Source organism: Equus quagga, chromosome 17 (genome assembly GCF_021613505.1).
Source record: "Equus quagga isolate Etosha38 chromosome 17, UCLA_HA_Equagga_1.0, whole genome shotgun sequence".
In the NCBI taxonomy this organism is placed as follows: Eukaryota; Metazoa; Chordata; class Mammalia; order Perissodactyla; family Equidae; genus Equus; species Equus quagga.
In genome coordinates, this window is record NC_060283.1 from 35,026,354 (window position 1) to 35,053,912 (window position 27,559).

At 43.6% G+C, this 27,559-nt stretch overlaps 1 protein-coding gene across 3 annotated transcripts; it reads left to right on the top strand.

Moving 5' to 3' along the window:
• The first annotated feature begins 1,709 nt into the window (after positions 1–1,709).
• On the top strand, positions 1,710–26,912 carry ILKAP (ILK associated serine/threonine phosphatase). Of its 3 annotated transcripts, none has more exons than XM_046644047.1 (11): positions 1,710–1,821; positions 2,294–2,350; positions 4,852–4,971; positions 6,285–6,411; positions 8,141–8,247; positions 8,622–8,715; positions 8,995–9,082; positions 10,518–10,639; positions 24,357–24,476; positions 26,288–26,369; positions 26,645–26,912. In XM_046644047.1, exons 1-11 carry the CDS (start codon positions 1,725–1,727, stop codon positions 26,783–26,785), a joined length of 1,155 nt encoding a protein of 384 aa, XP_046500003.1. In that variant the 5' UTR covers positions 1,710–1,724; the 3' UTR covers positions 26,786–26,912. The 3 variants fall into 3 exon arrangements, with proteins under 3 accessions (XP_046500003.1, XP_046500004.1, XP_046500005.1); XM_046644049.1 differs by having other exon boundaries at positions 1,754–1,844; XM_046644048.1 differs by lacking the exon at positions 4,852–4,971.
• Positions 26,913–27,559: the final 647 nt, after the last annotated feature.

The window sequence follows — 27,559 nt, forward strand, 5'->3', positions numbered from 1 at the left end:
TCCTAAATGTCTTTTAATGTGCTAATGCTGTTTTGAATACTTCCCATAGAGTCTGTATGTCACTTGTGAGAGAAATGAAAGTATTCGCACTACTTAGTTTGTTTAGGGTAATTCTGAAGAATAAGAATATAACTTAATGGAGTGAACATTTCCCATTTGCATTAGGGTTATAAAGCAGAAAGGTTACTTTTTGTTAAGTCGGGAATTTATCAGGTATTTAAGGTACTTCTGATCTAAAGACTCCTGAAAAATTTTCCCTCCTTGGAGTTGATAAATTTAAATTTAAATTTTTGTTTTTAAAAGGGTAGAATTGATACCCGCCTCTTTTCTACATAGAGGCAAAAAGACCATGTGGACAAAGGAAGTGGTTTTAATTTTTATTTTATTTTTTTGCTGTGGAGGATTTGCCCTGAGCTAACATCAGTTGGCAGTATTCCTCTTTTTGTGTGTAAGCTGCCACCACGGCATGGCCACTGACAGTGATGTAGGTCCATGCCTGGGAACTGAACCAAGGCTGCTGAAATGAACCGCACCGAACTTAACCACTAGGCCCTCCGGGGGCTGGCCCTTGGGAATTGGTTTTCAAAGGAGCACATTTCTGTACTTGAACTCTGAAGAACAGGAGGTGGGACAAAGCCTGTGTTGACTCAGCGTGTTGGACTTCACAGGACATGAGCCGGCACCTTCGTCTTCGGCCCTTTGTTCCCCGTTTCTGTTGCCAGTTCATACATTTAATAGCTTCAATAGAAATTTTGGGAACAGCTGGAGAATAAGGAATGGTGGTCAAATTTTATGTGGCACGGGATAATTGAGTATAAAACATTTAAGGCAAGGACTTTTGGTATGTAAATCTTCAGATGTTTTAGATAAAAAATTTCCCTGACTTTCTCCAGAGTTTATCGTGGAGTATCTGAAATTCCCCGTTTTCTCCGCGGATTGTTGCTGAATTGGGCACTGTGCTGGGAGGCCAAGTCAAGACAGATTTGCTTCCCTCAAGCCTCTTGTCGGCTCTGTGTTCGTTTGTTTTGAGATTCTACTTGGTGGTTAATTTCAGTTATTGAAATAGGATTTTATTAAGACTGTAGATCTCTGAAGACTCCCTCCATCTCTTAAGTTCTATCTTCAGGTACCAGATTACCATTTTCTTGCTCTAGAGTCAGATTTTTTCTTCCCAGGATTCACTTTTTTGTTTAATATAATTCTTTTTTTAACTTATTTTTTTAAAATTTCTTTTTATTTTTTACTTTTTCCTTCTTCTCCCCAAAGCCCCCCAGTCCTTAGTTATATATTTTAGTTGTGGGTCCTTCTAGCTGTGGGATGTGGGATGCTGCCTCACCGTGGCCTGATGAGCAGAGCCATGTCTGTGCCCAGGATCCGAACCGTTGAAACCCTGGGCCGCCAAAGCAGAGTGAGCAAACTTAACCACTCGGCCTCGGGGCCGACCCCCAGGATTCACTTTTAAAGAAATATTTTTCAATGTTTTTTGCTATCAATAATGAAATTATCAAGAAAAATATTTGTTTTCCTCAAAATACCCAATAGTCCTTAAAATGCCTGTTGGGTCATCTTTCATTGCTTTTATGTTGACTATAACTGTTGGAAACAAATGTCCATATTAAATAGATGTCAAAAAAATATTTTTTAAATTAAGTGAGGAGAAAATTTGGATTTAGTAGCGAACTTAGAAGATCCCCCTTTGAAAAGCCCTCCTGGCCGGTGACCAAATGCTCTCTAAGCGGGTGTTCCCTGTTCTAGGGAAGGAAGCTCAGAGGGGACCTCTGCTCTTTGATGACCTCCCTCCGGCCAGCAGTACTGACTCAGGTACAGTCTTCAGGCTCTCCCAGGTGTGTGTCAACATGTCATCCTGGGATTGTAGTTGTCTCAATCTTTTTCCCTTTCCCCCATTTTCAACACACAGATGTTTTAGGTGTTGGACTGTCTTAAGTTTTGAATCCATGGCATCAGGTAAGGCAGAAAAATCTGCTAGTCACAAGCACTGAGAAACTGCGTGAAAATGTTGAGAGCAGTTTTCTCTGGTTCATTTGAGTGTTTACTTTACTAGTTGAAATAAGATTTAACTCTTTAAGGCAGGTTTTTGTTTCCTTTGAAATGATAGGACTTTAAAATAAAATAGGTTCAAGACATTATTTACCGCACTGTGAGTGGCCACTGGATTGACACAAGAGTTTTGAGTTTATTTCAATGACCTGCAGAGGTTCCTGGTGGGATGGATTCTGAAACTTAAGCCTCATGCAGGTTTTGTGGGCTCACTAGGCGTTCTGCTGTGTTTCAGGATCAGGGGGACCTTTGCTTTTTGATGACCTCCCACCAGCCAGCAGTGGCGATTCAGGTAAGTGGTAGGGGAAAAACATCCAATGCACTAATGGAACTAGTACATAGTGTTTTACTCTTATAGCTTTTAACAGGGTTTGGGATGACATTAAATCATAGTACAACATAAAGTCTATTAAGACTAAATAGGCACCATCAGGTGGAAGCAAAAAGATTAGATACCTAAATACTACATCATTTTTTGTGATTATTTTTTATTTCTTGAGGTTCATCCTCTTACAACTTTAAGAATTAAGGGTTCTATAATTTACTTTGAACTTTGTTATTAATGTTTTTAAAAAAAAATCTCCTAGTCTGTCATTCTGGTTTGTAATGTTCCTGACAGACCCAAATGTATCCAGCAGAAGTGTCTGCATATATGAAATACAGTTAAAGTATTTTCCATATCCTTGAACCCATAAGTACAAATAAGTAGGTCTTCTGTTTTCTGTCACCCACATTACAAAAATTTTGACCTTAAAAAGATGAAGTCTGAATGACACTGGTTGGGGACTGGTACAGATGATGTGTAGGAATTTCTTTGAAATTCAAGACCTTAGTTATTTTCCAGTCAGTCCTTATACATTCTCAAGATTTTTTATTGATTTGATGTCATTTTTGTCAAGCTCATTAACACTGGCTCTACCTAGTCCCATATATATGTAGCTTTTCTTTCTGTGTCTCAGTTAAGCAGCGGGAAGCCTAGAGCAGATTCCTCTAACTTCTCACATGCTCCTCCCCTAAAGGAAGGAGAGGGTAGGGCGTAGGGGGACAGTGGGAATGCAGGCTATCTTCTTTCATGTGGAATTATCTTTTGATGTAAAAACCTTCATTGCATTGTCAGATACACTTGCTGCTTCAGATTTTTGGTATTACTAATTCATTACCATAGAATGACTGGAACTAGTCTAGAAAGAATAGATTAGATTAGTATAGGTCCCGTATTTACAAAAAGTATTACAATCATCTTACGTAAGAATTCTCAGGTTTTCAGGGCTGTGGACCCATACCAAAAAGTTACAGGGTTCCCATACAGTTTAGCCTAAAACCTTCCCAGTAAAGACAGTACAGTCAGCCCTCTGTATCCGAGAGGGTGTGGGGGACCGACTGTATTCATTGTACTATGCCATTTTATATAAGGGACTTGAGCATCTGCAGATTGTGGTATCTGCGGCTGTTCTTGGAACCAATCCCCGTGAATATTGAGGGATGACTGAACTCTTAGTTATAATGAAAGTTAATAAATGCAAACTGGGCTCTTAACAGATTTAATAAAAGAAAGAGTCAGCATAGCTATGTCTTAGTTATCCATAGGGCAAAAGACAGTAAACTGGTAACACCGTAGAAGGTTTCAGCGCCACTTTGAACAAGCTTGATTTTTTTGGATGTAGAATCCAATCTTGCATCTGTTATTTTGGATTTCTTGAGAAGACGTATATTCTTCTTAAGCAGGCAAGGACCATTTACAAAAATTGATTATACTCTCGGCCATAAAGTCAGTCCCAATAAAGAATTGATTTCATATACAGGCTACATTCTGACTACAATGTAATTTGATTAGAAGGCAATAACAAAGCTTTAAAAATTTCTCTGTTTTGCAACTTAACAGAAGATTCTTTTGCATATACATTGGGAAAACTGGAACACAAAAAGTAAGCAACAAGAGGCTAACGGAGAGAGTCTTTTAGAAATGTCTCTCAAAGTTTCTGTCAATTTGCCTTATTATATGGGGTGAGATATATGTGTTGTGTCATACTGTTGCAGAAATCTGTCCTTTTGCAAGTAATTGACTCTTCTTGAGGGCTGGGAAATTTTTTCCGCAGTACTCAGAAATGTCTGGCGAAGAGAAGTTGAATAAATGGTTGTATGCTTTTATCCCTAAATGCAGAGAATACGTAGGGCCAGTAATTATGACAGCAGCTGCCATTTATTGGACCAGGCACTGTGATAAGTGCTGTACATACCTTGTCCCCATCAATTTTTGAACAACCCTGTGAGATGACAGTGTTCTGCCCATGTTATGGATGAAGAAGCTGAGGCTGGAAGGTTAAGTAACTTCCCTTGGGGTGCACCTCTTGTGAGTGACAGAGCTGGAATTTGAAACTAGGCTTTTCTCATTCGAAAACACACGCACACTGCAGGTGCTCTTAGCTCTGGCTTTGTGCACAAATTCATCCCTCTGCGAATGGGAATGGCTTCGGCAGCCCTTTTTCGCTTTTCAGGATGCATACAGTTCTTAAAGCCTGACATTTACCTCGTTTTAAGCCTTTTTTGGCACTTGTTACTTTTTTGAACTTGTTCAGGATGTGTCTCTTTGCAGATTTTGGAAACTTCCCTGTTTATGAATAAGGGCCTGTGGATGTAAAGCATCATGTATGCGCTGTAGCCCAAAGACGTGAATGTCTGTTTTACCATGAGAAGCCTTTGTCTCTGCGGGCTGGGGTGGAGCCTGCTCTGCTCGGGACGGTCTTTCTAACAGTCTACAGCTCTGTTTCTGTCTGGCTTTTACTTTATTTCCAGGTTCTCTTGACACTTCGATATCCCAGATGGTAAAGAATGAAGGGAAAGGAGCAAAGAGAAAAACCTCTGAAGAAGAGAAGAATGGCAGTGAAGAGCTTGTGGAAAAGAAAGTTTGTAAAGGTTTTCAGACAGTTTGAAAACAAATGTATTAGACTTCATATTTTAAAACAACCCAGAGCAAAAACAAGCTCAGCTTTCTGATTATAATACTTCCATTTTATGTCTGTATTCAAGGAGCGGGTAGGGTTCCCTTTTTGCAAACAGATTTCCAAGTTTTCTTTTGCTTTCTTTCTCTCTTTACTTTCCGTGTACATCTCTGATGTTACCTTTGGTCAGACAGGAAACTGACATTTGTTCTGAAGGGTTAAAAAACACAGGTAGTTTTACTTCGCCTTTTCCAGGGAACACTTAGCTTATGGAGCACTCATCTTCTCTCTGACTCCCTGTCTTTGTTTACAAGCTGTTGATGAACACTTTGAATTCTGTGAGTAGCTCAGCAGGCAGCCTCCTGAGAGAGCCTGAGGTTGGAAAAAGCAATTGAAGTTTGTAATCGGCTTTGTAACTTATCAGAGTTCATGGGGGAGAAATGAAAAATATCAGCTGAAGAGAGAGAGCTGTGGATTTTTACTTACTGCACAAGACCACTTTGTCTTTTGCCACAAACGATCCCGAATGAAGCTGGAAGATACACATAGAGGTGTGTGGAAGGCCTTACTCCCAGCTCAGCTGTGAAGACCTGGTCTTCAGCTTAGCTTATCATTGCCTTTAGCCTAAAGAATGTCACGCCTGCCAGCAACAGCTCTTCTGAAAGTGCTCATTTTATTATTTCCATGGCCCTAGGTCTCAGAAAGGGAGCTTAAACCAGCCTAACCATTCAGTATCAATAGATTTCTGTGGCTCACTGGACTCGTTTATCCTTTTATTCAAAGTAAAAGCAACGGATCTTACCATTTGTTCAAATTCTTCCAGCTTTAAGCATGGAAATAGATATTTTCAGGGTGTGCAACAAGACATTTGGGATAAACTGTACCTACTTGCATTTCTGTAAACTAGGAATTCTTCTGTCCTCGTTGGATTTATTGTCAAGACCAGGTTTGCACGTAATTCCTTCCCTCAATTCAAACCCTGCTTCTGTGGGATGGCAGCACACTCTGGTGCTTTGACTTAGGTCTTTTTAAATGGAGCTGTTCTGTACTATCTTACTGTCGTCTCCTGTCTTCTCTCCGCTGTTCAGAGACTGGCCCTGTCCAACAGTTGTCTGATTTTAGTTACAGACATGCAGCTGGGAGATGCCTTGAGGAGTCTAGTGTATTTGCACCATTAGGCCATTGCTGAGTAAAGCAGCCAGAGTTCCCTCTCATTTGCTCTGGGCCTAGGGCTTCTGGAGGGAAGGGCACAGTTTTGTATTGGCTTTTTGTTCTCTTTTTCCGTAGCCTCTTCAGCAATCTTTGCTTTGAAAGGCTATGTGGCCGAGCGGAAGGGCGAGCGGGAGGAGATGCAGGATGCCCATGTCATTCTGAATGACATCACCGAGGAGTGTAAACCCCCATCATCCCTCATGTGAGTGTCTACACCCCAGCAAGCCTGGTTGGCATGAAAGTCTCTGATCTGACTGGATTTTGGACTGTAACCAGTTTGTATTTATTAGAAAGACATATCACTTGAGCCGCTTGGTTCAATGTCAGTAGTTCTCAGCTGGGGTTGATTTTGCCCCCCAGGGACGTTATTGTTTGTCACAACAGGGTGATATGCTACTGACCTCTGGTTGGGGGATGGGATGCTGCTAAACATCCTACAACACCCAGGACAGCCCCACAACAAAGAATTGTTCAGCCCCAGATGTCCGTCCTGCTGAAGTTGAGAAACCCCACTAAATGGAGAATGACTCTCCACATTGTGGGTCTTTAGGGTGTGGTACTCTTCACCAGTATCTGAAGAGCTTCTGGCAGGGAGCATTCTTACTCTGACCGAGAGGATGGAGGTGGAAGCCGCTGATTACAGCAGTGAGTCAGTGATCAGGGAGAGCTAGTGCAGATAGCGAGGGCCCAGAGAGAGAACAAAAGTAGAGTGACGTCAAGAAGAAGGGGAAAATTTCCTGAACCTGTACAAGCGAAATGAAACTTTCCAGATAAGGTCTTAGACATGGAGGAAAAGCAACTGGAAGGTAGGACACTGAATTGGTTGTTAACATGCATTATATTTATATATATTATAATGTGTAATTACATAACATACACCACCTAATTTCCCTGATTACGTAATCTATACCTTACATTTGTTAACTGACACCAGTAGGTCATTAACGTACAGTGTGCTGGAGCCATTGGTGTCAGAGCTTTTGTCCAGTAGATGAAGCCTAATGGGAGAAGGTGGTGGCCCCTGCAGGGTGCCTGGTCACGTGTGGGGGTGACTATATCTATATATATATATATATACACACACACACACACACGCTCACTGCTGTTAGGCTGCTGTTGCTCACCAAGATCAGGACTATGCTTTAAAGTTGTTTTTAAAGCCAGGAAAGAGACTTCTGGAGATCCCCATGGGACAGATAGATTTTAGGGGACAGGTTTACCTGGGAACACCCTACGTAGCACATGCCATGCTGTGAGATAGCAGTTCTGAGTTACAAACCAGAGGAAGTTCATTTTTTCATGGCTCGTGATGTCCCAAATTGAAAAGCCATTCCAAAAAGGTTTGAAAAAAGAGCAGCTCTGTAGGGTGAAGGTCATTTCTCATAGTATTTTTGTTCTTTCTTTTTTGAAACAGTTTATTATTTAATGCCATGCCATTTGTTTCATAGATGTGAGTTTTCTGTCAAAACTTGAAAGGGGAGCAGGAATAAGACTGTTAAGATAAACTTCAAGAGTTAGGTATCGGTCAAAGTTTGGATAACAGTTGTGGAACCACCCCCTGCCCTTAGAGATAGTTTTGACTGTGTAGAACAGTAACTGTTTATCTGTGTATTAGTGTTTAAACAAATCTGGTTTTAATAGAAGAAAGTTAGGAATTTTAGTTTCATCTTCAGTGAAAAATCAGTTAATAATTTTTGATTTTTGAAACAAGTGTGAGTTTTTAATTTTAAAATACCATGAAAGCTTTTTAAATGTTTTCTCAGTTAATGTTACTTATGGCCTTTATTTCCCATTCTTGACAGTGTGACTGGTGTCTTAGCAGCAGGACTTCCCTGTCTTACTAACGTTCACTGTTTAAAATTTAGAAGCTTTAATGGAGAGGAGGACTCTCTGCTCTGAGAATCTTACAGCCTCTCAATTCATTCCTGCAGTACCCGGGTTTCATATTTTGCTGTTTTTGATGGACATGGAGGAATTCGAGCCTCAAAATTCGCTGCACAGAATTTGCATCAGAACTTAATCAGGAAGTTTCCTAAAGGTGAGACTGAGAACTAAATCGTTCATGTTCGTCTTGGTGTCTGCTTTTGTGTCAATCACTGAGATATGTCGTTTTGGCTTTAGTCAAACAATGATTGATGATCTTAAAAGAGTAGGGCTGAGGGCACTGGGCTCCGAGGTGAGCCCAGTATACAACTTCTCGTGTCTCTGAGGGGCACCTCTTGTGAAGTGTCGTTGGGTACAAGTGGGCGTCTTGCCTTCACAGTTGGGAAACTATCAAAATCAAATACAAATGGCACTGCCTTGTAGGTGAGGAATTACAGGTGTTCCTGGTCACAGTACGAAAGCAAAGTGACAGTGGGAGGATGACGATCTTCCCTCTTAAGAGTTTTTCTTTTATTCCTTTTGTAATAGGAGACGTGATCAGTGTAGAGAAAACCGTGAAGAGATGCCTTTTGGACACCTTTAAGCATACTGATGAAGAGTTCCTTAAACAAGCTTCCAGCCAGTAAGTCTAACCACGTGAAGACGTGTGAGTGGAGAGTGTGTGGTGTTTTCCCAAACGCATGTCAGGTCTTCTGATATGGTTTAATGCTAATGCTCCCTGTCTGAAAAGTACCTAGCATCTAGTAAGCTCCTAAAACTGTTAATTGGAAACAGAAAAAAAGCACATATCAAGGAAACAGTCCATTTTAAAGTGTAAGACACTTCCTATTCAACTCTGGAAATTAGTCTCAAGGTGTTAGCGTGTTGGTGGTGACTGTATTTCTGATGTGTTTCCCCCCAGGAAGCCTGCCTGGAAAGATGGGTCCACTGCCACGTGTGTTCTGGCTGTAGACAACATTCTTTATATTGCCAACCTCGGAGATAGTCGGGTATGTGGCTCTGGAGCCACCCACTTAGATACCAGCATGTGATATGGGGGAGGAGCCATAGCAGCACTTGTTGGATAAGATTAATGACGCTGGCGGGGTTGAAGTCTGTCCTGTGGGGTTGCTGCAGGGGCTTCCGCTGCAGAGTGTAAGTTCTGGGTAGGGAACAGCAGCTGAGCAGGAGGAAGCCCTCTAACAGACCTCTTCTGCTTTAAAACCCAGATCCATTCTGTTTTCTTTTTTTGTATGCATATTCTGTCTAGATGGTGTTGTGGGTTGGAATTTAATTGGGTATGCAAGTAGCTTAAATATTCTTCAACTTTATTTCTCTGACCTCAGGCAGTATTGAATGGAAAATATTAATCCCTGCCTCAAAATCATTGTGGTTGCAAACTAACTCAAAAGCTGTAGCTAGAAACCTGCTAGGTGATGTGCTGATCATCCATTGGGCCCAGTCCACGTGGCTAAGGGAGAAAACCCAATTACTTCCCACTGGTGATATCCTGTGTCCCAGTCACAGTTGTGGGGAACTACGTAAGCTGGAGGGTGATGCTCTGCAAGACTGGTGGCAGTCCTTTCCTCCTCCCCCGTCAGGATGAAATGTGTATTTCCATTGCTGCTTTTTCAGCTAGCCTCCCTGCTCCTTCAGCAGTCACAGTAACAAAGTGACCCTTCCCACTCTTAAGCTGGCATCTTCAGATCTGGACATAATGGCCCAACCCCTGTTGCTTTCAGGGTGATTTATAAATAAATACCAGGCACTAGGGGTACGGCAGTGAACATCACAGATGATAGTCCCTGCCGTAGTAGAGTTCATATTCTGGCGATCCTCCAGTAGACTGTCTCTAGTACGTGTGTGTTTAGACCAAATGATTTAAAAAATTGCACAAGTAAAATTGGGGAAGAAAAAAAAAAGGCTGGTGTCAGACCCAAATTTCAGTCCTAGCCCTACTGTGTGACTTTAGGCACGATACTTATCCTCTGGGCCTCAGCTTCCTCCTCTGTAAAATAGAAGCTTATCTGGAAGTTACCACATGATAAACATGCAGCTGGGGGACACAGAGACGCACTTGGTCAGCCTCATCTTGCCTCTTGTAGACTCAAAGGATGGTAACGCCTAAGGGACTTTGATACTTAAGTGCCTCCCTTTCGTGTCACTGATAAGAAGACAACCTAGAGAGAGTGAGCCATTGCCTGTGATCATCCAGCAGAGTTTGTACCAGAGTTGAGACCCAGACCAGGGGCTTCTCTCCCTTACTTGGTGTTTCCAAGACACCACGTTGCTACTTAACACTTCTTCCATGCTTGGCTCTCTGAACTCAGGTTTGTCAGGAGGAGGCTGAATTTGAAACTCCATTGTTAACCTTTCTCTTCAGCTGGTAACTTTCGGTGCATGGCTCATTGAGTTTCACAGCTGTTGTAATCTCCATCTTCCCAGGCCATCCTGTGTCGTTACAATGAGGAGAGTCAAAAACATGCAGCCTTAAGCCTCAGCAAGGAGCATAATCCAACACAGTATGAAGAACGCATGAGAATACAGAAGGCTGGAGGGAATGTCAGGTAAGCAGGGGTTGATGGGAACTCTGGGGAAGGTCGTTCACTGTAAAAACGGCCACGAGACCTCTGAGGGGTAGAATTTTCCATGTTCTGCAGTCGTCAGCCTGATGAGGCTCTGTCTGAGGTGTAACCTGGTAAAATAGGTAAATGAATGTTGTAGGATTTCCTGTACGCCCAAGTGGGAGCAAAAATTGTGTACAAGAAACACGCCTCCCTACATTTGCAAAAGGAAGAGACCTGTCTCAAATTCTGTGCCTAGGAACTTTTCATAAATACTGTCATTTATCACAACTGAATAAGCTACAGCTTTAGGTGCATTCTCCAGATAGGAAATCTGAGGTGGTTAAGACATAAATATTTGTGGTGGTGCAGACCATCTCTGGGCTTCCTGGGGAACAGCTTCTCCTAACTGGCTCTGTCTGCAGTTCTGTTTCGCCTCTTGAATCTTTGAAGACCATGGGCCTGCTCTGGTGTGTCACGTGCCATCTCCCTAAGGTAGCTAAAGGAGGGCTTAAGTCTTGTCTGCACTTTAGGAGAATTCCACTTCAAGGACACTGCATTATGAATTTGACCAGAAGTGTTTTTCTGGTTCCTTTTATAGTTTGACCATTATGATTTTCTTTTCCGTTGGAGATCAGGGGGCAGTGATGTTCTCTGTCAGACTGCAGTTCTTACCGTTGCGGGATACCTGTTCTTCTGTGGTTTGTTTGGGGAGGTCTGTGGGACTGCTCCAGGCTGGTTCCAGCCAGTGGTACAGGGAGGCCTCTGGAGAGGAGTCAGGACTTTCCTGGTTTGTGCAGAAGCTCCTGGGTTAGTAACAGGTGATTTGGATCATGGTTGCAGCCGTTTACCTGAGCATCAGCAGGATCGGAGGCCTGGTTTCAGACTGCGGGCAGAGCTTGTGCCTGATTTTTCCACCTTGACTGCTGTTCTTGTGACTGCTGTGGAGGTTAATGCCTGAGAACGTGACCCTCATGTAGTGTCAGCAGCACCTTTTCTGCCCTTTCTTGTGACTTTAAAATTCTGCTTTTGCCTGAACTGCTTGAAAAGGTTTTGACATTGACAATTCTGTGGTTGAAAGTAAGCTCAGCCGTGTTGCAGTCCTTCCTATTTCCCAGTCCCCCTTACTGACAGCAGTATGTAGATGCCTTAGAGAGGGTTTGACAGCGTGGGCGCAGAGTGAGCCCCTCGTTTCAGAGAAGGGGGGGCGGGAGGCTCAGGTGGCAGGAGCCTTCTGCTCCTGAGCATAGGGCCAGGCTGTGACCCCATCTCCGGCCCGAGGACAGGAATGGCATGCTTTTTCTTTTCCTCCACCCCCTCCCACTTTTATTATTAAAATTTTCAAACATGCAGAAAGAATTTTTAAATAATGAAACAAACATTTCAGTATCTACCACCTAGATTCAGTAGTTAACATTTTGCCATGTTTGCTTTGTCTGTGTATTTATGTGTTAGACCAAACTATTAGAAAGCTAGTTGCAGGTGTAACACCGCACAAAATAGTAATTCCTTCGGTTTTATTAGGTTATCTAATAGCCCTTCTATATTTGTATTTCCCCAGTTGTCCCCAAGGAGTCTTGTTGACACCAGGCCCAGTCAGCGTTCATGTTTACCTGGAATGGGCATCTTTCAGTGGAGAATGGTCTCCACTCTGTCCAGGCTTGGATCATATGGGTAGTCCAGGCCAGTGGTTGTGTAGGGTCAGCAACATTCCAAGTTTGCCTGGTTTTTCATGGTATCACTTAAGTTGTTTGCATGTATTTCCTGTAAACTCGAAGTTAGGCCTAAAGGCCTCTTTAGAGTCACAGTAAATGTTTTTAGCAAAAATATTTGACAGGGAAATGTTGCGTACTTGATAGCGCCTCACTTGAGTAGATGCATAAGGTCACTGTTGGTGGTGCTGCTTCCCAGCACTTGACTATGGTAGTCACAACAGATGGCTCCAGAGCAAAGGGACACGTCTCCCTGTGTTGGTCAGCATGTGATTCGGCACGCTGTGAATATGTTGTTTCCTGTTGACCTTTCCCTGATGGTTTTAGCATCCCTTGGTGGTCCTTGCCTGAATCAGTTATTTCATAGGGAATGAAGGTGGTTTTCTAATTCTGTGATACCTTCCATGTGTATTAGCAGGCATCCTCTAAAGAAAGGCTTTTCTTCGTCAGTAGGGGATGAACTATAGTTTCTTCCCACAAAGCAGAGTAAGTGTTGAACTCTTTAATTACCAATTTGCAAAGTAAGATAGCCACCTGCAGTTGTGGAACTTAGTGGTTTTTCTTTCACTCCTCTGCTTCTCTCCCTTTCTCCCTCTTCCCTTACTCTGTGAATCACCGTGCAGCAGTGGATTTTCTTTATTCCATGTGCTAATTCTAGTCACAGAGCCATGGTGCTTTTGCTGCTCACTTTACCCTAGATGCGGCCAGTGGACGGGAGCGCCTGCGAGCTGACTCCTGTGTCCTTCAGACACACCTGCATTCGTCTTTGAGCCTGAGCTCCCTGTGCTGGCGAAGCCTGTTTCACCTGGGGTGTGGCTAATTCCAGGTCTCCTCGAAGACACAGCTAGGAAGCACACACACGTTTTAGATTGGGAGCTTAAATTGCGATTTCTTATTCAAACTTAATGTTACAGGGCTTTCTCTTTGACTCAGTAGTTGTAGTTCTTTTCTTTTATGCTGAAAATCTTCGTTCCTAATAACATTAGTATATTTATTTGCCAAAATAGCTTCAAAATCATAGTATCAACATTATCCCTAGGGAGAGTTCCTTGTAGTTCTCTTGTCCTTAGACTGTGCCTCACTGAGGGTGCGCAGGGTGCTGTGTGGAAAGGTGGAGTTACTGTGTCCACTGTGGTTGTGTTACCATTTTGGTTATTATGATCATTAGTTTCAGTTCGTTTTGTATTTTAGGGACTTTTTCCCTCTATTATAAGACGTTTGCATGGTGAAATTAGAACCCTTGTGCACTGTTGGTAGAAATGTAAAATGATGCAGCCTCTGTGGAAGATAGCATGGCAGGGCCTCAGAAATTGAAAATCGAATTACTGTATGATCCAGAAATTCCACTTCTGGGTATATACCCAAAAGAATTTAAAACAAGGATTTGAACGGATATGTGTACCCCCATGTTCATAGCAGTACTATTATTCATGGTGGCCAAAAGGTGGAAGCAACCCAAGTGCCTATGGATAGGTGAAGTGATAAACAAAATGTGGTGTATTTATATGGTGGAAATACTATTCACCCTTAAAAAGAAGGGAATCCTGTCACGTGCTACAATGTGGATGAACCTTGAGGACATTATGCTAATTGAAATAAGCCAGTCACCGAAGAATGAATACTGTATGATCCTACTTACACGAGGTCCCTAGAGTGGTCAGAATCGTCATAGAGAAGAAGGTAGAATGTGGGTCCATGGGGGAGGGGGATGGGGAATGAGTGTTTAATGGGGACAGAGTTTCAGTTTGGGAAGAAGAAAAGTATTCTGGAGACGGACACTAGTGATGGTTGCACAAGAGTGTGAATGTACTTAATGCCACTCAACTGTAAATTTAAAAATAGTTAAAATGGAGGCTGGCCCAATCACATAGTGGCTGAGTTCGCACAGTCTGCTTCAGCTGCCCAGGGTTCATGGGTTCGGATCACGGGTCTGGACCTACACAGCGCTCATCAAGCCATGCTGTGGAGGCATCCCATATACAAAATAGAGAGAGATGGGCATGGATGTTAGCTCAGGGCCAAACTTCCTCATCAAAAAAAAAAAAAGAGTTAAAATGATAAATTTTAACTATTTGGGGGAAGCTTGCACATGCAGTATTTAGTTTTTTTTTTTACATTAAGGTCATAATAGTTTGTAACACTGTGAAATTTCAAGTGTACGTGATTATATATCAGTATCTGTATAGACTGCATCGTGCTCACCACCAGTCGTCTAATTTTTATCCATCACTATATCAATGTGCCCCTTTACCCCTTTTGCACACCCCCCACCCCCTTCTCCTCTGGTAACCACTGATATGTTCTCTTTATCCATGTGTTTATCTTCCACATATGTTTGAAAGCGTATGGTGTTTGTCTTTCTCTCTCGGGCTTATTTCACTTTACATGATACCCTCAAGGGCCATCCATGTTGCTGCAACAATTTTGTCTTTTTTTGTGGCTGAGTAGTATTCCGTTGTATACGTATACCATGTCTTCTTTATCCATTCATCAGTTGATGGTCACTTGGTTGCTTCCACGTCTTGGCTATTGTGAATAATGCTGCAGTGAATGTAGGGGTGCATAAGTCTCTTTGAGTTGTTGATTTCAAGTTCTTTGGATAAGTACCCATGGTGGGATAGCTGGATCATATGGTGTTTCTGTTTTTAATTTTTTGAGAAATCTCCATACTGTTTCCATAGTGGCTGCATGAGTTTGCATTCCCACCAGCACTGTATGAGCCTTCCCTTTTCTCCACATCCTCTCCAACATTTTTTGTTTTTCCTCTTGGTAATTATAGCCATTCTGACAGGTGTAAGGTGATATCTCACTGTAGTTTTGATTTGTATTTCCCTAATAATTAGTGATGTTGAACATCATGTGTTTGTTGGCCATCTGTATATCTTCTTTAGAAAAATGTCTGCTCATGTCCTCTGCCCTTTTTTTTTTTAGAAATGCAAATTTTTTTTTTTATTAATGTTATGATAGATTACAACCTTGTGAGATTTCAGTTGTACATTATTGTTAGTCATGTTGTGGGTACACCACTTCCCCCTTTGTGCCCTCCCCCCACCCCCCCTTTTCCCTGGTAACCACCCATCAGATCTCCTTGTCAATATATTAACTTCCACCTATGAGTGGAGTCATATAGAGTTCGTCTTTCTCTGACTGGCTTATTTCGCTTAACATAATACCCTCGAGGTCCATCCACGTTGCTGCGAATGGGCCAATTTTGTCATTTTTTATGGCTGAGTAGTATTCCATTGTGTATATATACCGTATCTTCTCTATCCAATCATCAGTTTCTGGGCATGTAGGTTGGTTCCACCTCTTGGCTATTGTAAATAATGCTGCGATGAACATAGGGGTGCAAGGGACTCTTGGGATTTCTGATTTCAGGTTCTTAGGATAGATACCCAGTAATGGGATGGCTGGGTCATAGGGTATTTCTATTTTTAACTTTTTGAGAAATCTCCATACTGTTTTCCATAGTGGCTGTACCAGTTTGCATTCCCACCAACAGTGTATGAGGGTTCCTTTTTCTCCACAACCTCTCCAACATTTGTTGCTCTCGGTTTTGGATGTTTTTGCCAATCTAACGGGTGTAAGGTGATATCTTAGTGTAGTTTTGATTTGCATTTCCCTGATGATTAGCTATGGTGAACATCTTTTCATGTGTCTGTTGGCCATATTTATATCTTCTTTTGAGAAATGTCTGTTCATGTCCTCTGCCCATTTTTTGATCAGGTTGTTTTGTTGTGTTGAGTTATGTGAGTTCTCTATATATTTTGAAGATCAACTCCTTGTCTGATAAATGGTTTCCAAATATTTTCTCCCAGTTGGTGGGTTGTCTTTTCATTTTGTTCATGGTTTCCTTTGCTTTGCAAGAGCTTTTTCGTCTGATACAATCCCGTTTGTTAACTTTTTCTTTTGCTTCCCTTCCCAGAGTAGACATGGTGTTAGAAAAGATGTTGCTAAGACCAGTGTCCAAGAGTGTGCTGCCTATATTTTCTTCTAGGAGTTTTATGGTCTCAGATCTTATATTCAAATCTTTAATCCATTTTGAGTTTAGATTTGTGTTTGGTGTAAGATAGTGGTCTACTTTCATTCTTTTGCATGTGGCTGTCCCATTTTCCCAATGCCATCTATTGAAGAGACTTTCCTCTCTCCATTGTATGTTCTCAGCTCCTTTGTCAAAGGTTAGCTGTCCATAGATGTGTGGTTTCATTTCTGGGCTTTCAATTCTATTTCATTGATCTGTGCACCTGTTTCTGTACCACTACCATGCTGTTTTGATTACAGTACCTTTGTAGTATATTTTGAAGCCAGAAATTATGGTGCCTCCAATTTTGTTCTTTTTTCTCAAGATTGCTTTAGCAATTTGGGGTCTTCTCTTGTCCCATATGAATTTTAGCATTCTTTGTTCTATTTCTGTGAAGAATGTCATTGAGATTCTGATTGGGATTGCACTGAATCTGTAGATTGCTTGAGGTAGTATGGAGATTTTAACTATGCTTATTCTTCTAATTCATGTGCATGGAGTATCTTTCCATTTCTTTAGGTTTTTATTTCTTTCAGTAATTCTTATAGTTTTCAGTATATAGGTCTTTCACTTCCTTGGTTAAATTTATTCCTGGATATTTTTCTTTTTTGTTGCAATTGTAAATGGGATTGTATTCTTGAGTTCTCTTTCTGTTAGTTTGTTATTATAACAGAGTATAGAAATGCAAGTGATTTTTTTTCCTGAGAAAGATTAGCCCTGAGCTAGCATCTGTTGCTAGTCTTCCTCATTTTTTTGCTTGAGGGAGATTAGCCCTGAGCTAACATCTGTGCCAGTCGTCCTCTACTTTATATGTGGGTCACTGCCACAGCATGGCTGATGAGTGGTGTAGGTCCATGCCTGGGATCCAAACCCACGAACCTGGGTTGCCGAAGCAGAACATGCTGAACTTAACAGCTACACCACAAGGCCAGCCCTGAAATGCCACTAATTTTTCCAAGTTGATTTTGTACCCTGCAACTTTGCAGTGGTTGTTGATTATTTCTTATAGTTTTCTGATGGATTATTTAGGGTTTTCCATATATAATATCATGTCATCTGCAAACAGAGTTTCACTTCTTACCAATTTGGATACCTTTTATTTCTTTTTCTTGCCTAATTGCTCTGGCCCAAACCTCCAGTACTATGTTGAATAAGAATAGTGGGAGTGGGCACCTTTGTCTTGTTCCTGTTCTCAGAGGGATGGCTTTCAGTTTTACCCTGTTGAGTATGATGTTGGCTGTGGATTTGTCATATATGGCCTTTGTTATATTGACGTACTTTCCTTCCATACCCATTTTATTGAGTTTTTATCATAAATGGATGTTGGATCTTATTATGTTGAGGTACTTTCCTTCTATACCCATTTTATTTAGTGTTTTATTCATAAATATGGTGGATCTTGTCACATGCTTTCTCTGCGTCTGTTGAGATGATCATGTGGTTTTTGTTCCTCGTTTTGTTAATGTGGTGTATCACATTGATTGACTTGCGGATGTTGAGCCATCCCTGTGTCCCTGGTATAAAACTCACTCTATCATGGTGTATGATCTTTTTAATGTATTGCTGTATTCGATTTGCCAATATTTTGTTGACAATTTTTGCATTTTTGTTCATCAGTGATATTGGCTTGTAATTTTCCTTCTTCGTGTTATCCTTGTCTGGCTTTGGTATCAGGGTGATATTGGCCTTGTAGAATGTGTTAGGAAGTGTTACATCTTCTGAATTTTCTGGAATAGTGTGAGAAGGATAGGTATTAAATCTTCTCTGGATGTTTGGTGGAATTCTCCAGAGAAGCCGTCTGGTCCTGGACTTTTATTTTTGGGGAGGTTTTTGATTACTGTTTCAATCTCTTTATGTGTGATTGGTCTATTCAGATTCCTATTTCTTCTTGATTCAGTTTTGGGAAGTTGTAAGAGATTAAGAATTTATCCATTTCTTCTAGGTTGCCCAATTTGTTGGCATATAGTTTTTGTATGGTATTGTCTTTACAATCTTTTGTTTTTCTGTGGTAACTGTTGTAACTTCTCTTGATCATGTGATTTTTTTATTTCTCATTTTGTTAGCTTGGTGTATCACATTGGTTGTAATTTCTTCTCTTTCATTTCTAATTTGTTTGAGCCTTCTCTTTTTCTTAGTGAGTCTCACTAAGGGTTTGTCAATTTTGTTTATCTTCTCAAAGAACCAGCTCTTAGTTTCATTGATTCTTTTTATTGTTTTTTTGGTTTCTATTTCATTTATTTCTGCTCTAAGTTTTATTATTTTCCTCCTTCTGCTGACTTTGGGCTTTGTTCTTCTTTTTCTAGTTCTGTTAGGTGTAGTTTAAGATTACTTATTTGGGATTTTTCTTGTTTCTTGAGGTAGTGAGGTGGGCCTGTATTGCTGTGAATTTCCCTCTTAGGACCACTTTTGCTACACCCATTTGTCTCCAGATATTTTTTTGATTTCTGCATTGATCCATTGGCTTTTCAGTAGCATGTTGTTTGGTCTCCACATATTTGTGACTTTCCCAGCTTTTTTCTTATTGTTGATTTCCAGTTTCTTAGTGTTATGGTCAGAAAAGATGCTTGACATGATTTCAGTCTTCTTAAATTTATTGAGACTTGCCTTGTTTCCCAGCATATGGTTTTTTTTTGGAGAATTTTCCATGTACACTTGAGAAGAATGTGTATTCTGCTGTTTTGGTATGGAGTGTTCTATATATATCTATTAAGTCCATCTGGTCTAGTTTTTCATCTAATTCCACCATTTCCTTCTTTACTTTTTGTCTGGATGATCTATCTATTGATGTAAGTAGGGTGTTGAGGTCCCCTACTATTACTGTGTTGCTGTTAATTTCTCCTTTTAGGTCTGTTAATAGTTGCTTTATATACTTTGGTGCTCCTGTGTTAGGTGCATATATATTCACAAGTGTTATGTCCTCTTGGTGAAATGTCCCTTTTATCATTACATACTGCCTCTCTTTGTCTCTCATTGTCTTTTTTATCTTGAAGTCTGCTTTGTCTGAAATAAGTATGGCAAAACCTGCTGTCTTTTGTTTGCCATTAGCTTGGAGTATTGTCTTCCATCCCTTCATTCTGAGTCTGTGTTTGTCTTTAAAGGGGAGATGTGTTTCCTGGAGGCAGCATATTGTTGGGTCTTGTTTTTTAATCCATTCAGCCACTCTGTGTGTTTTGATTGGAGGATTCAGTGAATTTACATTTAAGGTGATTATTGATGTATGAGGGCTTAATGCTGCCATTTATCTCTTGTTTTCCAGTTGTTCTATGTTTCCCTTGTTTCTCCTCCCGTGTGTTTCTGACAGCCATTTCAGTTTGTTGACTTTCCATGAAGGTTTTCTCAGTTTTCTCTTCATTTATCATTTGTGTCTCTGTTCTGAATTTTTATTTAGTGGTTACCATGAGGTTTGTATAAAAGATCTCATAGATGAGACAGTCCATTTTTGGGTAGCCTCTAAACTCCTTAGCTTAAGCAGTTTCTGTCCCTTTCCTGTTCCTTATCTAAATATTGTTGTCATAACTTATTCTGTTTTGTGTTGTGAGTTGTGATTAAAATGAGGTGTTTATAGTTATTTCTGATGCTTTCCTTCCCTTTATCTTTAATGTTATAATTATTTGCTAACCTGTTTTGATAGCTACAATTTTCTGATTTTGGCTGTCTGTCTCCTTGCTCAAGGCTTTGTAAACCTTTTCTTTTTTGTTTCAGTTATGAGGGCCTTCTTTTTTTTTTTGTCCTTTTTCTCCCCAAGGCCTCCCCAGTACGTATTATATATTCTAGTTGTAGTTCCTTCTGGCTCTGCTATATGGGATGCCACCTCAGCATTGTCTGATGACCAGTGTCATGTCTGCACCCAGGATCCAAACCGGCAAAACCCTGGCCACTGAAGTGGAGCTTAACCATTTGGCCACGGGGCCAACCCCAAGGACCATCTTGATCATTTCTTTGGGAGGTCTTGTGGTGATGAACTCCCTTAGCTCTTGTATTTCTGGGCAAGTTTTTATTTCTCCATCTGAAGGATAGTTTTGCTGGATGGAATATTCTTGGTTGAAAGTTTTTGTCTTTCAGTATTTTGAATATATCATTCCATTCTCTCCTAGCCTGTAAGGTTTCTGCCAAAAGCCTGAGAGGGGTTCCTTTGTATGTTAGCTTTCTTCTGCCTTTCTGCTTTTAGTATTTTTTCTTTGTCCTTCATTTTTGCTAGCTTTACTAATATATGCCTTAGAGAAAGTCTTTTTGTATCGATGTAATTAGGAGTTCTATTGGCTTCATTTACTTGTAATTATACAGTTCCTTCCCTGGGTTTGGGAAGTTTTCAACTAATGTTTCTTTGAACAAGCTCTCTGCTCCTTTCTCCTTCTCTTCTCCCTCTGGAGTACCTGTAATTCTTATGTTGCGTTTCCTAATTGAGTCAGCTATTTCTTGGAGAATTTCTTCATTTCTTTTTAGTCTTATTTCTCCCTCCTCCTTCCACCTGAAGTGTTTCTGTACTCTAAATTACTAATTCTCTCCTCCATAACATCAAGTCTATTTTTTAAGGATTCTAGATAGCTTTTATCTCATTTATTGTGTTCTTCATCTCCTGCATTTCTGTTTGGATTGTTTTTAGTTACAATCTCTCTTGTGAAGAATTCCTTCTGATTAATTTTATTCCTGAGCTCATTGCACGGTGTTTTCTTGTAACTCGTTGAGTTTCTTTATGACAACTATTTTGAATTCTCTGTCATTTAGATTGTAGGTTTCTGTGTCTTCAGGATTGGTTTCTAATTTTCTGTCTGCTCTGGAGTGTTAATGTACTTCATGGTATTTGATGGAGTTAGGGGTGCAGGAGTTGTGTTCTCTGAACCTGCTGCGTCTGCGGGAAGTTGGACTGATAGGGCTCTCTGCATTTGCCCACTGGGTGCCGCTGCTTCACACACGCAGGTGCTCTGGTGCTGACTTGCTGCCCTGGCCTACCAGCTGAGCTGGTACACTGGGGGTGGGAGGTGCTTTGTATCACACACATGATGTTGTATGATCCTGCTCCACACTCACTGCAGCCTGCCCAGGCTATTTGGCTTGGTGGGGGCACCCACATGGTGTGTGAGCACCTCTGTGTGGGGCGTCCCCTCAGATGGCTACCTGTTTCCCCATCTCCTCTCAGAGTTGTGTGCTGGCTGCTGTGTGAGTTCCTGCACCCTAGATCACTGCCAGTTGGGAGGGGAGGAGATCCGCTTACCTCCTTCCACTGCTTCCCAGGGATCCAATCCCCCCACTTTCAGACGTATAGCTATGTGGATATCTCAAATGTCCTGTTGCGATGTGTCGATGTCCTCTGATGGCTAATGAATGTCCTTTTCATTGTATCTTAGCAGGGAGAGATTAAGGGAACAGCTCGCTCTGCGGTGATGGCTGACATCACCCTCTGCAGCATTTAGTTTTAAATGTGCAGTACTGTGTCCCAGGGACCCGGTCAAGTTCTGAAAAGAAACAGTTCTGGAATCATACCTTCAGTCATCTCTGTAGCACCCATCACATTAATACACTGAATTTTGGCCTCTGCCATCCTTGGATGATCAGAAGATGTGGCTTCCACCTCCCAGCCTTAGCTTTGCAAGCATATCAAGAACACTTGTGTCCCTGCTTTTGCTCACGTGCTAGAGGAGCTGAAGTCAGGGCAGTGTCTAGCTTGTTCTAGCAGCCAGATTGGCTGTCTCTCAGTGCCTTTCTCTCTGATTGTGAAGGAAGAACTGGAACAGAAAATACCAGCAGAGGTAGCTGAGGTCAGGGGACTCTGTCAGATGGCTTGCCCACCAATGGCAAAACAGTTGTGATTGACAGGCAGATGGAAAGGAGGTGAGAGATAAAGCAGCGTGGAGCAAAAGGTGCCAGTGCTTAAGGGCAGGAGACTGGTCCTGTCGATGATTGGTACAAAGGGATGGGCACATTGGCTTGGTGGTTAGGACTTGAAAACCCACCCTCATTCTGTGTGGTGGTCTGGGGAGAACACTGTGAGGGTAGCAGAAGGACAATGAGTGTTCATCAGTTTGTTGGGGGAGAACCTGCTGCAACCATGAGCTTCCACTTGTGTCTGGAGTAGTGCTGAGTGTAGGAGAGAGTTCTAGGAGGACTAAGGCAGGCAGGGAAGATAAGGTGCATGTTGTGGCTGATTCCTGACCAGCCTAGGCAGTAGTGCTCCTGTTGCACTTCTACTGAACATGAAAGGCAAGTGGTGGAGTTTATGCCAGAGATGCACAGTCTTAGAGTTGGCACTCTGATTTGCCTCAGTCGAGCTGACTGGTGTGTGCGGACGCACGTCCTACATAGGCTGTTGCACTGGGTGCAGGCAGAGTGCCAGCCAGCTTGCTGTGCCAGTTTCTGAAATACCATTGGCTTTTTCTGGGCCGCGATTCTGTCTCTTGTTGCTTTCTCCTGTCACTCTGTAGTTGAGCGAGTGCAGGATTTCCACTCTGGAACTTTGAGTGGAACTTTGCTCAGTAAACAAGAATAAAAATGGTGGCTTCTGTGGTGTGGTACACATGTTTTTCTTCATCAGACTTAGAAATTGTTCCACGTTTTCTGTACTGAGTTGTGCTGTACCAGAAGTTGCTGGTAGTACCTGGGTCTTCCAGGACCTGCCATAGCAGAGGTGGTCATTGCACTCAGTCTCATTGAAAAAGCCAGGTTTATGCCTTGGAGGAGGGGTCCACACCAGGCACCCACTCACTTGGTCACTGAGGAAGCACTTTGTTGGCTTCTCATGGTTCTTGTGCTTTAAGCTGCATCTTGAATGGTGCTCTGAAATGTGAGAGGCCCCCCACTCCCCACCCCTACCCCCTTCCAGTCTTCAGCTCTGCTCCTCTGCACTTTGGCGCCTCTTGCTGTTTGCTTAGTAATAGTACTCAACACGATTGCTCAGCTTTTCACAGATGCCAGCAGAAGTCTTTGTTGCTGATTACTCAGCTGTGACCACTTCCGGGGGCAGGGGTGGGGGGGTGGGGGGTGGGGGTGAGTTTGTGGGCAGACTAAAGGGCCAGGGCCAGGCTGAATTCTGACTCTGAGTCAGCAGCCCAAGTGAGGAATTTCCTGGTGTGCATCCGTCTGCACAGCATCTCCAGAGGTGCTTGTTCATCATTTGGGAGCCCCATAGTGACGCTAAAGCTCCACACACAGCTTTGGTGTTTGTGGAGCGCTCTTGTGCACCTTGTCGAGTGTGGCTTGTCTGCTTTTACACATGAAGGTCTAAGGGCCTGAGAGGTTGCAGCTGTCCAAAGTCACACAGCAAGTAAGCCCACCACAATGGTTTTTGGGGGCATTGAGCTGGGGACTGCTCCCCTGCTGATAGGCCTCTGTCTTACAGCATGGAGGCCTTTTCATAGGTCACCTCCCCATCTCCATGTCCCTCACCTAAAAATAGAATGAGTAAAAGTATAATGCTGTGCAGAATACTGCTGTTCTTATCTAAGTTGCATGCTGCCCATACCTGATAGAAAGGAAATGTTTTTCAGAATCTGGAAATAGTCACTTTGGGGTATTTTCCAAATCTAATTAGATTGAAATACAAAACATCCTTCTATTCCACGTATTCCTAACCCTGGCTGCACGTTTGAATCACCCAAGCAGCTTTAAGAGCCAACAAAACAGGAAAACAGAGCCCAGCCCCATCCCATCCAGTCAAGTCTGACTCTGGGCTGTGGGCACATGGATGAGTTAGGCCAGACAGTGCCATGTGTCAGCTAGAGGGGCGCCTGTCCCATCACTGTGCAGCTGGGCTGAGGCGCCAAGGGCAGCAGCCATGTTAATGACCTAGAGCAATGAAGATTCAGCACAAAAATACTTAGACATCCCTGTGTATTATTTGAGGCTAAGAGATGTCACTGCTGCTTAATAATGCTGCTTCCACAGGTTACATTGTTCACTCCATCCCATTTTTCTGCTTTTAAGGTCAGGTTCTAAGTACTGTGGAGCCATGATCTGTTAAGTGGAGTCCTAATGTGCTTTCCCCTCATTTTAGGGACGGCCGTGTCTTGGGTGTGTTGGAGGTGTCCCGCTCCATTGGGGATGGGCAGTACAAGCGCTGTGGGGTCACTTCTGTGCCAGATATCAGGCGCTGCCAGCTGACCCCCAATGACAGGTAAAATGACCCTACCACAGGCACAGATGTGCACACAGACGGTTGTTTCTCTTCCTGACTTCTTCCAATTTCTATAACGCACCTGGGGTGGGGGTGGGCAGCCATGTCTCAGGCACGGTGCTAGGCCCTGGAGGTGCAGAGAGAAAGACAATTTGCTCTAGTGGGGTCCATAGTCTGGAAGGGGAGCATACATGAATGGGTGGTTCCGATCCAGGGCGTCTTGGGAGTGTGGGGTGCTCTGGGATACTCTGGCAGTGGGGGAAGAGGGGATGTTCTTGCTGGAGATAGGCAGAGGGCTTTCTGGCAGAGGGGACACACACAAAGGCATTAAAGTAGAACAGTGTGAAAGTGGCCAGGCAGACCCCAGTAAAGGGAATGATGGAAGGATGATGACAGGGTCCTTCAGGGACAGATTGTGAAGGGCCCTGAGTTCATGCTGAGGCCTTTGAATTCTAGCCTGTAATTGGTGGAGAACCGTGGGAGGTTTTTAAGTGGAGCTGAGCTGTGTTCGGACAGAGCCTGCCCATTTACTTGTCCGCCTCCCATTCTAAGCGGCCTGAACAGACCAGGCACCACGCTAGGTGACAGGAAGCCCTCAGCAAGGAATTGTGGAAGCTTGAAGTAAGACGGAGCTGGGAGGCCCTTCAGGAGCTGAGGCCGTGGCCCTGGCTTGAGGGGGAGGGCTGATGCGAGGCAGCAGGGGGAAGGAGGAGAGAGAAGAGCTCAGAGCTCAGAACAGTGGGATTCACAGGACTGAACTGACGAGGGAGGTGAGATGCTCACTGGCCGCACTGGAGTTGGCAGTGCTCTTCCAGGCCCTGCTGCCAGTGCCGCCAACAAGGGGCCTTACTGCGGCCCTGCCTGCCCAGCCTGGCCGCCTCTCCATGCCTGCCTGCAGTGGGCCATGTCTGGCCTGCCTTGGGTCGGGGGACATTTCCACCAGCCTCCTCTGGCTTTCTCAGTGTGGCCTTAGGACAGTCTCGTCTGCTCTAACACTGGACCTGGCCCCCTGTTCTATGTGCTGGTGTAGTGTTGCATTTGCATGATCAGTTACGCAGGGTCTGTCACCTCACTGGAAAGGCAGGAACCCGCCTGGACTTGCTGGGTCCCAAGCACAGACCGTGTGCTCAGTAAGTACTTGTTGAATGAATGCCCAGTCATAAAACGAAAATCATGACCTGAGTATTCCACTGAGAAAAGAAAGGTAGTTCCCTTCAGGCTGCGGAGAACGTTCCTCCAGGCTGGGAGAACCAGAGCTGTCCCATGGAACCCATCATGGTTCACGAAGACTTGCCTGGGGAAGTTGGGAGGAGGAGGATTGTGAAGGGAGATAGATAACTCTGTTTGCAGACAGTGAGGGTGGTCGGTGGTCCTCCCTGGGCTCTGGGGCTCACACATACTCTCATGTGGGTAGAGAGTGCTCAAGGACATGCCATCGAGGGTCGGCTGTCAGCTCTATGTCCTTGGGAAATGGCTTGAGGCAGGTGGTGATAGAAATCTGGTGTGTGTTCACCCGAACACCCGACGTTGTTATTCGGTGGTTTCCTCGAGCTTGTCTGAGAAGTGCAGCACAGCACCCGGTGTCGGGGTTAATCCGTGATTGTTGGTGAACACAAGGGCAGTCCTGATCTTGCTGTGTGCCGTCCCACCTACAAATATGTCTAAGGACTTTTAACCTTTATCTCATAGCACTTGTTGGTTTTAAAAAATTCTCAGCCTTTGAGCAGTTGGACAGTATTTATTTTACCTCCGTTGCCAGCCCATTTTATGAAGTTTGGTAAAACCCACGTATATTTCTTCGCTATATTTAGGTTCATTTTGCTGGCCTGTGACGGCCTCTTCAAGGTCTTTACCCCAGAAGAAGCTGTGAACTTCATCCTGTCCTGCCTTGAGGTAAGGAATCTCCTGGGGAGTGCCAGTTCCAGCTGCACCTTAGGTTTTAGAGAACTGGAGTCCTGAGACCCTGCTCCTCCCGTGTCGCCTGTTGTTGGGGGGCAGCCCCCGCGCACTCTGTCAGTGTCAGCTCTGTCCAGGGACTCGCCAGTCAGTTTGTCCTGCCTGCCCTGATGGAGACTGGGGAGCAGTCCTTCCTTGAGGTGGTGGTGTCTCAGGAGAGTGGCGGGGTGCAGGGTCCCCCTGTTCAGCAGTCACCCTTTCCTGCCTGGCAGGATGAGAAGATCCAGAGCCGGGAAGGGAAGCCTGCCGTCGATGCCCGCTACGAAGCGGCCTGCAACAGGCTGGCCAACAAGGCGGTGCAGCGGGGCTCAGCGGACAACGTCACCGTGATGGTGGTGCGGATAGGGCACTGAGGGTGCCGCGGGCCGGGAGCCTGGCATGGCAGTGACTTCAAAGGTTCATTGTGTGTGTGCACATTCTGTGTGTCTCGTGTACTCCTGTGGGACTCCCATGGTTGTAAATAAAGGTTTCTTTCTTTTTTTTTCTAGTCCTTTGAGTTATCTTGTTACGTTTTGAGCAGCTCTTGACCCTTCACAGGTTAATTGTGTTTGCATTTGAATATGCTCTGGGTCTTTCCTTGTTAAGACCATTGTCAGCATCTAGTAATGACCCACCCTGCAGGCCGCTCCCGGGGCAGTGTTGTGTAGTTTACGGGCACCTTACCCGTGCCCTTTCACTCCCTGTGCCCTTTCACCCTTGCGATGACCTGGTTGGAGAAGTGGCGTTTGACAGCGAGGAGCTCGAGGTGAGGATGAGCTAGACCAGCACCTGGGCTGTGGGAGCGCTGCGGCTTCTTTCAGTATTCTGGATGAAAGTAAGTCGACAGAACGTTCCGCAGCACCATCGTGGGCTGCCAGGAGTGCCAGCATGGAGGGAAAGGCGGGTCAGCCTGCCCAGGGGCCCTGTGTGCACGAGGTTATTGCTCTGCAGAGCAGCGTGCCCCTGCCAGGCTCTCCGAGAACAATGCTCGTCTCTGATTCCACTGATAAAGATGCAATCTGGCTGAAGGACTCTGGAGTGCTAGGTCTCGAATCTGGACCCCCTGGGTGTGAAATGTGTGCTTCCAGGGTGTGAGCAGTCAAGCTGCTCTTCAGCACCACTTCTCAGACCCAGCTTCGAGTCTTGGG

Bases quoted from the DNA above. Each gene is read 5' to 3' on its own strand.
- ILKAP (XM_046644047.1), top strand. From the start codon at position 1,725: ATGCTCTCTAAGCGGGTGTTCCCTGTTCTAGGGAAGGAAGCTCAGAGG. The intron at 2,351-4,851 runs GTAAGTGGTAGG...CTTTATTTCCAG, and splicing joins AGCCAGCAGTGGCGATTCAG to GTTCTCTTGACACTTCGATA. The intron at 8,716-8,994 runs GTAAGTCTAACC...GTTTCCCCCCAG, and splicing joins CTTAAACAAGCTTCCAGCCA to GAAGCCTGCCTGGAAAGATG.